Source organism: Carlito syrichta, unplaced genomic scaffold (assembly GCF_000164805.1).
Source record: "Carlito syrichta isolate Samal-C Ts95f unplaced genomic scaffold, Tarsius_syrichta-2.0.1 Scaffold301868, whole genome shotgun sequence".
Taxonomy (NCBI): domain Eukaryota; kingdom Metazoa; phylum Chordata; class Mammalia; order Primates; family Tarsiidae; genus Carlito; species Carlito syrichta.
In genome coordinates, this window is record NW_007245964.1 from 327,394 (window position 1) to 340,004 (window position 12,611).

General features: G+C 46.9%; 1 protein-coding gene across 1 annotated transcript in view; it reads right to left on the reverse strand.

Annotated features, from left to right (window-relative positions):
- The window catches only part of FHOD3 (formin homology 2 domain containing 3), a 456,996-nt gene that overhangs the window by 43,701 nt on the left and 400,684 nt on the right, over positions 1-12,611 (reverse strand). Inside the window, 1 exon segment of the mRNA XM_021711121.1 lies at positions 8,692-8,850. Within this exon segment, the coding sequence (XP_021566796.1) occupies positions 8,692-8,850 (159 nt within the window).

Genomic DNA, 12,611 nt, shown 5'->3' on the forward strand with positions numbered 1-12,611 from the left:
GTTTATCACTTTTTGAAGTTGAATTGAACTATGGTAACAATGTATAGTATGACATTCACTCAACCATACTTCTACCATTTTCTTTGACTGTTCTACTTGTTGCATGGTGATGCTAGTATTCATTTGATTAACACCATCTTTTGAGTGAAATACTGAAAATGTGTGTACATTTTTTTGGCACCCCCGTACACAGAATCATGCGGTGGAATCTCAAGGGCAATACATGGAGTGAAAGAAGTCAGTCTCAAAGGTGAAATGACATTTCCATGACATTCTGGAAACCATAGTGACAGACAATACATGAGTGGTTGCCAAGGACTAGAGGTGGACTGAGGTCACAACTACGAAAGTGTGGCACAAAAGGCTCTCGGGAGATGGCCCTGATTTAATGCCTGATTTCAGTGGCTGTTGCATGAATTTATACACAGCTTAAAACTCATAAAACCAAAAAAAGTCAGCTGCAGTCTATATTAGATAAAAAAGTAAATAACAAAATAAGACTACACAGCCACCAACTATGCATATGGTCATGCAATTGTGCACGAGGATGTACTGGGTTGGGGTAGAAGGTGTCCTGGGCTTGACAAGGCATTAAGTGGCCAGGTTGCCTCAGTTGTCGCTCAGAAGCCAATGATGCAAAATCACACTGCAGGTGCGTATTCAGGCTGAAGTCAGAGTGAGGTTGCAGGAGGGGAGCTAGATGATCTCTGGGACACCTCCCTCTTCAACTTTCCTTTTACCAAGCCTCCAATCACGGAGGCTATGTGGGTGGAATTTGGACATCAGGGAAGATATTTGGTGACAGTGCTCCTTGCTTACCTGCTACCTGGCTCATGGCTTGCCTGTTCATGCAGATGGCACCCAAAGATAGCCGATGTAATTCAAGCAGATGTTGCTTCTTTAAAAACATACAAGAACCAGGTGGGATGGCTCATGCTTGAAATCCCATTACTTTGGGATACCAAGGAGGGAGGATTTCTTAAGCCCAGTAGTTTGAGACCAGCCTGGACAGCATAGTGAGACCCTGTCCTACCAAAAAATTAAAAATAAAATAATAATAAAATTAGCTGGGCAGGGTGACATGCATCTGCAGTCCCAGCTACTTAGGAGGTTGAGGTAGGAGGATTGCTTGAGCCCAGGAGTTCAAGACTGCAGTGAGCTATGATCACACCACTGCACTCCAGCCTGGATGACAAAGTGAGATTCTATCTCTAAAAACATAAATAAATAAAACTTAAAAATTTTTTTAAAATGCATGATTTGAACTCAACTAGTTTTCAAAATGAAAACCTAAATAAAACTTACATTTTAATTTCCTTAATGTTTACATTGTAGGCATGACAGAAATTCCGAAACAAAAACCTGTCAACACCCTGTACAACCTTCAGAAGACATCTTCCTGTGATAATTCCTGTTGCTTTGTTCCTTTGAGAAAGTAATCAAACACTTTTGTTGCTTTCACTTCTCTAATTTAAACCATTTGTTCTCTATTGAAGATGTATGAGGCTGCCACCTATGAGGCTGGCTCTTTTAAACGTCACCGACAGCAGGGACCACTGTAAGACAGTAGAAGGTCAGGTCAAAACCACTTCCTAGGAGCGGACGGCCCCTGTTTTCCTTGAGCCGATGATTATGGGATAACTACGAGGGGGTATTTTGAACTTGCTCTTGCACTAAGTCAGTGGCTCATTGATGATTTCATGATCATCATTTAGTTTCACAGGAAAACAAACATCAAATAAGCCCAGTCTGTGTTGACCTCAGTGTTTTTAGCTTTCTTCCCAGCAGTGCCCCTCCAAGACTGCTCTAAGCAGACTTGCTTTTGTTTCTGAAAGCCATGTATTTCAGAGAAAAAGGCAGAAATCTCCTCTTCAGGAAAAAAAAAATAGACCCACATGCTATTAGATTTGGCTGTTTCATTTACCTGGAGATGAAACCATAATGAGTAATTATTTTGCTTTGAGAGTTTTGAACGGAACCCAGGCGACGGCTTTGGATAAGCATCTACCACAAGGATCTTGGTGACCACAGCAGAAAGCTGGGGCCCTGAGGGCTAAGCCTGGTTTGTATACAACTCGCACATTCCCATGTCAAAAGGGCTTTCCATCCATGTGCTTATTTTCATGTAGCAATTTTTTTAGAAGGAAACTTTTGAAAGCATCGTGATAGTATCTTCCTTTATCCTATGACTATTCAGTGAAGCATGCTAGGGCAGAACTTACTGTATCAGACTTACAGATGAAATAATTTGCCTGAAGCTGAGTTGGATCAACCAAGGCAGAGCTAGAGAACAACCCAGGGGCTTCTTCTAGTCTCCGAGCACCAGCTCCCTGGTTCATGAGGATTCAACCAGAGATGCAAACATTAAATGCACAATTAACAGTGTTGCAAAGGTGCCCAGTGGTCAGGACATTCTAGTTGTCTGGCATTGTGGTGCCAACTGTGACTCTCTGTGGTCAAGCTCTTCTGCAAGTGTTCAGCACCCAGATGGGAACATGTGGACAGGCACAGTACTGCATAGACTACTTTATTGTTATCTATCTATCTACTACTTATCTATCTATCTATCTATCTATCTATCTATCTATCTATCTATCTATCTATCTATCTATCTAACTACTTATTTATCTATCTACTCTACCAATCAATCAATCTATCAATCAATCAATCTATCTATCTAGTTGGATCTCAGTCTGTTGCCCAGGTTAGATTGCAGTGGCACAATCACAGCTCACTACAGCCTCAGCCTCCTGGGCTTAGACGAGCCTTTCCCCTCAGCCTCCTGAGCAGCTGGGACTACAAACATGTGCCACCACGCCTGGATAATTTTTTCATCTTTTTGTAGAGACCAGGTCTTACTATGTTGCTCAGGCTGGTCTAGAAGTCTAGGCCTAAGCAGTCCTCTTGCCTCGGTCTTCTAAAATGCTGGAATTACAGGAGTTAGCCACCGAGCCCAGCCTAGCATAGAATACTTTAAAAGATGCTGTGGTTTTTGTATGTGTGGCCAAAGGAAACCTATTTCTAGGATCTGACAGGTCTGGCTGCCAAATGGGGCCAAGTTCAATGTTGTTTGGGACCATTCCATTGTGCTACCCTCTGAGCAGACACAGACTCTATAAAAAAAAAAAAGTAGAAAAGAAGAAAAAAAAAAAGAAAAATCTTTATACTTCCATTTGTGACCATTTGACGACATTTTACCTGGGAAAATATTAATACCACTTAGAGATGGCCCCAAAATGATTTTTTTGAGTTGGAGTCTCACTGTTGTACAAGCTGGAGTGCTGTGGCATGCTCACGACCGCTGCAGCCTCTACCTGCTGGGCTCAGGTGATCTTTCCACCTCAGCCTTCCAAGTAGCTGAAACTACAGGTGCATGCCATCACACCCATCTAATTTTTTTATTTATTGTAGAGGCAAGATCTCACCATATTGCCCAGGCTGGATTGAATCCTGGGCTCAGACAATCCTCTTGCCTCAGTCTCCCAAAGTGCTGGGAATACAGGCTTGAGCCACTGCACCCAGCCCAAAAGGATTTTCTAAAGTTTAGTACTCTTATGAAAAATCGACTTCCTTAATGAAGTTAACCGCTCCCTCAGGTTTTCATGACAAACCCGAATACACACTGTTACGTTGCTAAGCAAAGCCACAGGATGTCATTTAACACGTCCAAATTATGTTTAGGTACGTGGAGTTTTCAAATGACCCCATTAGGCTGTGGTGCCGTGCTGCATTCACTGTCTGCTACACTCCAAGAAGCAGACAGTTTGGCTAAAGGCCCTTTGGGTACAAGCTGGAAATCTTATTAGCAAAGATCTGTAAGTGCACAACTGCAGCTCTCCAGTCCTGACTGAACTCAGGAACGGCAAGCTCAGAGGACAAGCTCTGGGCACTGGTCCAGCTCACAGACCCAGGTTGTCTCTGCCCTGAGGTCCTTGAGATCATGGCCAGAGAGAGTGGGTGATGTCTGAGTGTGCCTGGGTTCCACACTCTCCAAGGGGGCCGCTTCCCCAAGAGTCTCCTCAGCCTTACTAAGAGTTGCTGAGAGATTTGCAGTTTTGGGTTCATATATAAGATCAGTCATTCTCAACCAGGGCGATTCTGCCCCCAGGGCACATGTGACAATGTCTGGAGACATTTTTTGGTTGTGGTGGGAGGGTAGGTGCCACTGGCATCTAGTGGGTGGAGGTCAGGGAGGCTGTTAAACATCCTACAATGAATGGGACAGCCCCCACGACAAAGCACTGTCCAATTCCAAATGTTCATAGCACTGAGGTGAGAATATACTCACTCCTTTTTCTCTTTCTTTCGCTCTCTCTCTCCTTCCTTTCTTCCTTCCTTCCTCCTTTTCCTCCTTCTTTTTCTATTTCCCTCTCCCTCTCCCTCTTTCTTTTGCAGTCTCACTCTGTTGCCCATGCTAGAAGAGTGTAGTAGCACAATTGTGGCTTACCACAGCCTCAACCTCCCGGGCTCAGGTGATCCTTCTGCCTCAGCCTCCCGAGTCCTGGGACTACAGGTACATGCCACCACACCTGGCTAATTTTTTTCACCTGCTTTAGATGAAAACTGCTAACTGCTGTAGCTCCGAGTGTTGTTGGGACTAGCTGGGAAAGTATTGGGGACTCATGACACAACACAGTCCCAGTGGGGTATACCAGTGTTTCCCAGGGCGGGGTCTTCTTAACTTCAGATTGCTTATCAGCTACTACTGGGTCGGGTCTCAAACTGCAGACCACGCAGGGAAGGGGAGCACTTGCCTCTTGCTGCCTCCCCCTCACCTTTCAGAGACCTTATTCTCTGGGCACACAAGCACACCCCTCCTGAGCCAGCCACCCGCAAGCTGTGGCCTGCACTGTAGACTCAGGTTCCAAAACTTGTATCCTGGCTTCCCCTCTCACTGGCTTGGGAGCCGGGACACAGACTCATGCTAGACATCCTTTCTTCGTTTTTGTTTTGACTTGGAGTTTGACTCTGTCACCCAGGTTGGAGTGCAGTGGTGGAATCATCCCTCATCACAGCCTCCAATTCCTGGACTAAAGTGATCTTCTTGCCTCAACCTGCCAAATCGCTGGGACTACAGGTATGTGCCACCATGCCCAGCAGAGTTTTTAAAATTATTTTTTGTAGAGATGGGTCTTGGGATGTTGCCCAGGCGGGTCTCACACTCTTGGCCTCAAGTGATCCATCCTCCTGCCTCAGCCTCCCAAAGTGCTGGGATTAGAGGCATGAACTACCATGCTCAGCTTTCATCAACCTTCATGAGAATCTGTAGAAAGCACCTACCTAGTGCCTGGCCCACAGTACAAGGCCTATGAGAGTCAGACTCGGCGCCATGTTGCTGTTCCTATACCCACCAGCAATACAGTTGCTACCGTTATTCCTTCCTGGATCAAGAGGGTGTTCAACTGGAAACCCAGCAGAGAGGGAAAAAGAGCAATTTGGCTCATTTTTAAAATTGAAGTAACTGATTCTATCTGAAACTCTCCCCACCTGGGGACAGCTACATCTCAGGAAAGAACAAAAGCAATACACTAAGGAATCAGTCTCTCCTACTGAACTTTTAAGTTCTCATTACAAGAAGGGGAATTATTTTTAAAAGGGGGTGTGTCTTTTTTCCCTTTAATCAGGTTGGTTCTCACTACATTGGAAGTTTGGAATCCTCTCTCTGTGTGAGTCTGAAGCTTTTGCAGTCTCTAAGGACCATATTAAGGATGGCCAGAGACGGCACTGTAGTTGCCATCGTTTCTCTTACATGAAGCACACTTTGCTGTATCCAAGCTCACCCAATGGCGGTCACTGCCATCCTCCCTTCCTCTTTTGGGGGAGTCCCAGAGTGGGGCTGCCTTACACTGAGCCCTGGCCTGCTCCTTCCTGTTACCCGGCAGCTGCCTCAGTGTCTCTCTTTGTATCTGTCTCCTTTATACCCCTTGACCCGGTCTGCCATGTGCCCTCGCCTCCTGGCTGCCCACCTGGATTTGCTGACCTGCTTTGCTGCCTGGCCTGACTCCAGGACTCAGGGAGCAACTTTCTCTCCAGCCAAGACAGAAATGCACTTCCCTTGTGGTACCTGCTCCTGGAACAGGGTGTGTGTGTGTTTCTCAGCGTGGAGCTGCTTGGGGCCTAGATGGGTGTCCTAGGGCCACCATAACAAAGTACCACAAACTGGGTGGCTTAAACACAGAAACATATTCTCTCACAGTTCTAGAAGCCAGAAGTCCAAAATCAAGGTGTCAGCAGGGTCATGCTCTCTCCAAAGGCTCTAGGGAACGATCCTTGCCTCTTCTTAGTTTCTGATGGTTACCCACAATCCTTGAATTTCTTTGGCTTATAAATGCATCACTCTAATGTCAGCCTCTGTCATTATGTGACATTCTATTCTGTGGTCTTACTGTGGTGTCCTCAAATGGCATTCTTCTGTGTCCAAACACCCCTCTCTTATAAGGATACCAGTCATTAGATTTAGGGCCCATCTGAATCCAGTATGACCTCATCTTAACTTGATTATATCTACAAGATCCTGTTTTCAATTAATGTCACATTCTGTGGGCATGAATTTTAGGGGTATGTTATTCAACACAGTAGAAGCCTCTAGGAACAGTTTTCCCCATGGAGACCCCTTCTTTCCAAAGCACAAAGGCTCACCTGCTGACCAGGTTCAAGCCCCTCTGCAGACCCACCCACTGCTCCCACCCACACCAGGGCTGGGTGAGTCTGGTGGTAGACAGAGCCCTCTCCTGCTTCTGACCATTCTGTGGAAGGCTTGCTCTCCCTCTCTGGAGTTGGGCTTCACTGGCTTCTGCCACACTCAAGCCTCTCAAATAAGACTGTGTGAATGAACTCCAACCATCGAGAGGGCTTAAAGGAATCTGACCCTCCCTGCTATATCATCCTTTTGCAAGAATCTGGGTGGGGGATGGATGGGGGAATGGATGGGGAGTTGGGCTCCACTCTTTTTTTATTTTTCCTTCTTTCTTTTTTTTGAAACAGGTTCTCACTCTGTTGTCCAGGATGGAGTGAAGTGGCACAATCATGGTTCACTGCAGCCTTGAGTTCTAGGCTCAGGCAATCCTTCTGCCTCAGCCTCCCAAGTAGCTAGGACAACAGATGCGTGCCACCACACCCAGCTAATTTTTCAATTTTTGTGGAGACGAGATCTCACTATATTGCCTAGTGTGGTCTTGAACTCCTGGGCTCAAGCAATTCTCTCACCTCAGCCTCCTAAAGTTCTGTGATGACAGGCATGAGCCACTATGCCCAGCCTTCTGTTTTCATTTTTATAAGAGATTTAACCTGCTACAAACTAACACCAATCCCTGGTAAAGGGAGAGTATGGCTGGTGGAAGAACATGGACCCTGACCCAGCAGGTGAACTGTGGCTCCTGCTGGGCCACCTACCAGCTGTGTGGTAACAACCACGTTACCCAATCTCTCTCCACGTTTGACAATCAGATCAACAAATGCTAAAGTGGCAGCTGGCATGGGTTCTCCAGCCTATCACATACCCTGACACGTGCCAAGATAGAAACAAAGTCCTCCCATGGATGCAAGCCCGTATTGAAAACTGTATTCTTGAAAGTGTTTGTTAACCACATGCAGTTTGAAATGACATGGAAGAAGACCCTAACAGCCTTCCAAGGAGGTTATAATAGTCTTCTCCCATTTTGAGGTAGGCAGAATATAGGTCAGTAAAAGAACCAGTGAGTGAGGATATTTGAAAGTCACAGGCAAAGTGAGACCCTGCCAAAAAAAGTTTAAATAGTAATAATAATTATTATTTTATTTTTTATTTTCTTGTGGGTACAAGTGAGGCTATACTATATAAGTAAATAGTGTGTAGGTGAGGTTTGGTCTTCTAGCAAGCCCCCTCACCCTGGTAATGGACCTGGCACTGGACACAGGTCCTGGTAATGGACCTGGCACTCAGTGTGTGGCTGTGTGCCCCTTATCCCTCCTCCCCCCATCCCTTCCTCTCTCCTTCAGCAGAGTCTAGTTTCTGTTGTTCCAACCTTTGTGCTCATGTGTCCAAAGATTTGGGCCCACTTATGAGTGAGAACATATGGTATTCAGATTTCTGTTTGTTCATTGCAGTACTATTCACAATAGCAAAAACATGGACCCAACCCAGATGCCCATTGAAAATGGACTGGCTAGCCAGGCTCAGTGGCTCAGCCTGTAATCCCGCACCTTTGGGAGGCAGAGGTGAGTGGATTGCCTGAGTTTGCAGGTTTGAGACCCACCTGGGCAGCGAGACCTCATCTCTACAATAAATCAAAAATTCAGCCGGGCATAGTAGTGCATGCCTGTAATTCAGGCTACTTGGAAGGCTGAGGCGGAAGGATCGCCAGAGCCCAGCAGGTGGAGGCTGCGGTGGCCGAGAGTGGCCACTGCGCTCCAGTCTGGGCGACAGAGTGAGACTCCAACTCAAAAAAAGAAAATGGACTGGCTAAAGAAAATGTGTGCACAATGGAATACTATGCAGCCATGAAAAACAAAATCACGTCCTTTGCAACAACATGCATGTAACTGGAGACCATCATTCTAAGTGAACTAACCCAGAAGTAAGAATTATTAACATTATTCAGAGTCTGGTTGAGGACAGAAAGACAGTGGAATTCCTGATCATCTGACTCAGTAATGCTTCTCGCACGTGACATGTTATTAAATTCAAACATTGCTTGACAGAGTCATTCTTACCTCGATTCCTTCTTTGTTTAAGGCATACTCATCAAAATTCAAAATGGCAATCTTAATCGTCCTAGGTGGGGGCAGCACCGTCAGACCAATATTGATGGCGTTACTCCTCTTGGAATCCAGAACGATGATCTCCTGCCTTTTTCCATCCGCAGCAGTTTTCTTGTTGATAAAACAAGGAGAATCTAAGATTAATGCATCATCTTAGGTTCTTTCTGAATTTCGTTATTAAAAGCAAACTCAGAGCTTATTTAGGGATGGAAATGAATGGCCCCAGTTCAGCTCGGAGAAGGCTGGCTGCTGTTTAGCCCAGAAGAAAGAGATCAAGGATAAGTGCTGAAAAGCCGCCAGGCTTGGGTCAGCAATGGAACTTCAAGAGTCAGACACATTACAAAATAAAATTGATTTTCCTTCAATTGAGAAAAATGTGATATTTTGCAAGAAAAAAGAAAAAAAACCTTGTTTTTTTCCATAGAAGCAGTGAAAACAAAATCAAAACCTCTCAGAGTTTCTTTCTTGTGGGCTCTGAGGTGTCGGAATGTGTCTTGGTTGGCCTTAGCTCTGGTGCTGTGTGCCCAGGGAGAGTTGGTACATGTGCCCAGAAGATAGGGCCCATGAAGGAAGCCCAGTATTGTTGGCCTGTGAACCTCTCCCAATCGCTGACTGTACCGTCTCAGAGCACCCCCTTCAGCATGCAAACATTCCACACCCCATACCAGAGCACCTCCATCTTTCCTGCCACACTCCCACATCTGTGCAGCTGCCCATGGTAGATAAAGGGGGATAAAGGGGGATCTTCCGAGGAAAAGAGGTGAAAAGGCATATGCTGGTGAAGGCACATAACAGATGAACAGGCATGAAGGTTGAGGAGGGGGACAGGAGACAGGACATGTCCTGGCATCCTCAGGGACAGTTTCTGTGGCCGCCCAGGGCTAGTGCATGACGGGAGCTAAGTAAGTACGTGCTATTGACTGACAGCACCCCCGATGTGATGGCATTTAGAGGTGGGGTCTTTGGACATACTTAGGTTTAGTTGAGGTCATGAGTGTGGGGTCCTCCTGATGAGACTGATGTCATCATAAGAGACCCTCCACTGTATGAGAGCACAGCAAAAAGATGGCTGCCCACAAGCCAAGAAGAGAGCCCACACCAGGAACTAAATTGGCCAGTACCTTGAACTTGGACATCCCAGACTCCAGAACTGTGAGAAACCCATTTCTGTGGCTTAAACCACCAGTTGATGGTATTTTACTATGGCAGCCCTAGCACCTTAAGACAGCATGTGGGGTGCTGAGCCAGCTCCTGTCACTGTCCAAGCCGTGACCACAAAGCTCCCAGTTTTCCTCTTCAGCTCCCAGGAAGTCAAGTGCAGCTGGCACAAGGGCACAAGTGGGAGAGACCTGGCTCGGCAAGCGCTCTGTTAAGGTAGGCACACCTGGAAGGATGGCTGTTTTGACTGAAGTAACAAGACTAGAGTGACAAAGATGAATGAGGCACAGTGGATCTCCTGAAGGAAAGGACACATTCAGCACGGTGGTGGGGTGTGTGCACTCGGAGGGGGGGCTCAACGGCAGAGCAACCGGGCCTTACCTGGTGGTAGAGGGGGCAGGGTCTGGTTGGGCCCTAAAGAATGTCTGGGATCTAACCAAGGAGATAAGACATGGCCTTGTCCAGGTTGTTGGGAACTGCCAGGGGCGAGGCTGGAGGTTTGATGGGTCCACATTCAGGAGGAATTCCTGATCCAGCTGACAGCAGGGACCACACTGTGCAGGCAGGCTCCCACTGACGCTCACCAATCAGTCCTCTGTACTAAGGAATCTGGATGGGCCTGGGAGCAGCTGAGCCAGCTGGAGAAGCAGGAACTTGGCTTGCCTGGGAGTAGCCAAGTGGGCTGGAGAAGCTGGCCTGCCCAACATTAAGCAAGGAGAGGCATTAAGGAGAAACAGGCTTATGTCTAACTCAAGTCCTCCTGCATCCTTCCAAACTTAATTGCTAAAATTCTATTTTAGATCCTTGGGAATAAACTCAAATTTCTTCATGTAGAAATTGGCTGAAAGCATTCCAGCTGTTTTGGGGCTTGGTGGCCAGGAGGAGCAATTCCTGTGGGTGGGGTTGTCAGCTCTCAACAGTAGGCTCCCAGGGACACGTGGCATAGACTAATCCTGCTCTGCAAGGAGAGCTTTCTCTTCTACATAGTTAATCATATAAATGTATCAGGAGCCCTGGATGTTCTCAATTTAGCTTTCAAAGCTAATTTAAATATTTTGTCATGTGTGGAATGCTAAGGAGGAATGAGAAAGGTCTGACAAAATGCTGAATACAGGTGACGAAGGGGAAGTTACAACCAGCAAGACCACACTGGGGTGCTGGGTGCTTGCTGCTTCAGGCACTGCTGGGCCCCAACTCCAAAGCCACACCCTCTCCCTGCTCACCAACAGGCCCCTGATTTGTTTCAGGCTGGCAATGTGTCAGTTAGTTACATCAATTCCCTCCCTGGACCCTTCCTGTAACTTGGTTCTGGCTTTTGTTTTCCTGATTATAAAGAGACAGACCCAGAAGGCCCCACCTCACGCACATCCCCCTTCTTCCTGCCTAGAACGGAGGCGCGAGGCCTTGGAGACACAGCAGCAGACACTTCAAGAAAGCAAGGGAAGAAGCCAGGGAGGGTGGCAGCGGGAATTCCTTGGAAATTCCTTGTCACACTAGGAGCCTGAAGAGATGCCCCAGCAGGACTAACTAGCCTTTGTGCTGATGAGAAAAAGAGGCCCACTCTGGGGAGGCACAGTCCATGATGAACAGCTGCCCATGGCTAGCAGCTTGGGAGAGAAGCACCCCTTGGATTCCAGCATCTTCCCTGGCAGCCTGTGCCCATGCATGGCATATGACACGCATAGACCTACATGGTGGTGGCTTCACACCTGACATGCCCTCGGCCCCCTGCTTGTAGAGTGCAATTTATCCCAATGCACACACCTGCAGGCTCCCCTGTAAGACAGGGGAGAACAAACCACAGAACATCCTGATGTCCCCACAGAGGATTCTGCATGCTCGCAGAGTACTTCCACCATTGCAAAGGAAAAAATACGAACTAAAGTAATATTTGAAATTGTATTATATAATCTCTGGACTTTAGCAAAGAGGTTTTGAAGTGCTGTTCTTTCCTAATTCAAATACACCTTCACCAGATGCTGCTGAGCATGCAAGAGTTCTTCCGGATAGTTCTGCCCAAGACTTGGGGGATGGGGAGGTGGGGCTGTCCAACTTTCTCCTTCCCTCCCATGATAACCTAGAGCAACACTTGCAAGAGCAAGCTTAAGCTCCTTGTGCTTGGAGCCCACATCCATGTCCAAGGATTAGCATTCATCAGTTTTGATCCATTCCATTAATTATCCTTCTGGCCAAAGCCCCAGATCAGCAATAGCGAATTTCACTATGTCCTCTGTAAGGCCCTATGACAGAGCCACCACGGTCCTCCTTTCCCATAGCCTCTCACGCCCCTTCCTCCTCCTCCAATCCTGCCTCCTGCACCCTGGGCCTGATTGCCCAGCACCCGGCCTCTCCCAGAGGCTCACCCTGGCCTCCCGCTTCCCGTCTCTTCTCCCCATGCCATTCTCCCCACCCACTCTTGCTAAAAGACTTTCTCAGATATGTTTCCTTTTTGTACTCCATTAATCAGAAAACCACAGTGATTGCCCATGTTTTGAAATGAGAACATAACAAAATAGGTCAATGGTGGGAAGGAAATGCAAAGCAGAGGTCAGAGAAGGAAGAGTGGTCCTTGTGAAGGTCATAAAATGCAAATGCCCCTCGATGATGGCATCTAGGAGGGGTGAGATGTGATGGGCCAGAGGAAGAACATGGGTCAGGAAGAGGAGAGGCAAGGAGGCAAAGCTTCTAGGCAGGAAATCAGAAAGTTGTTTGCA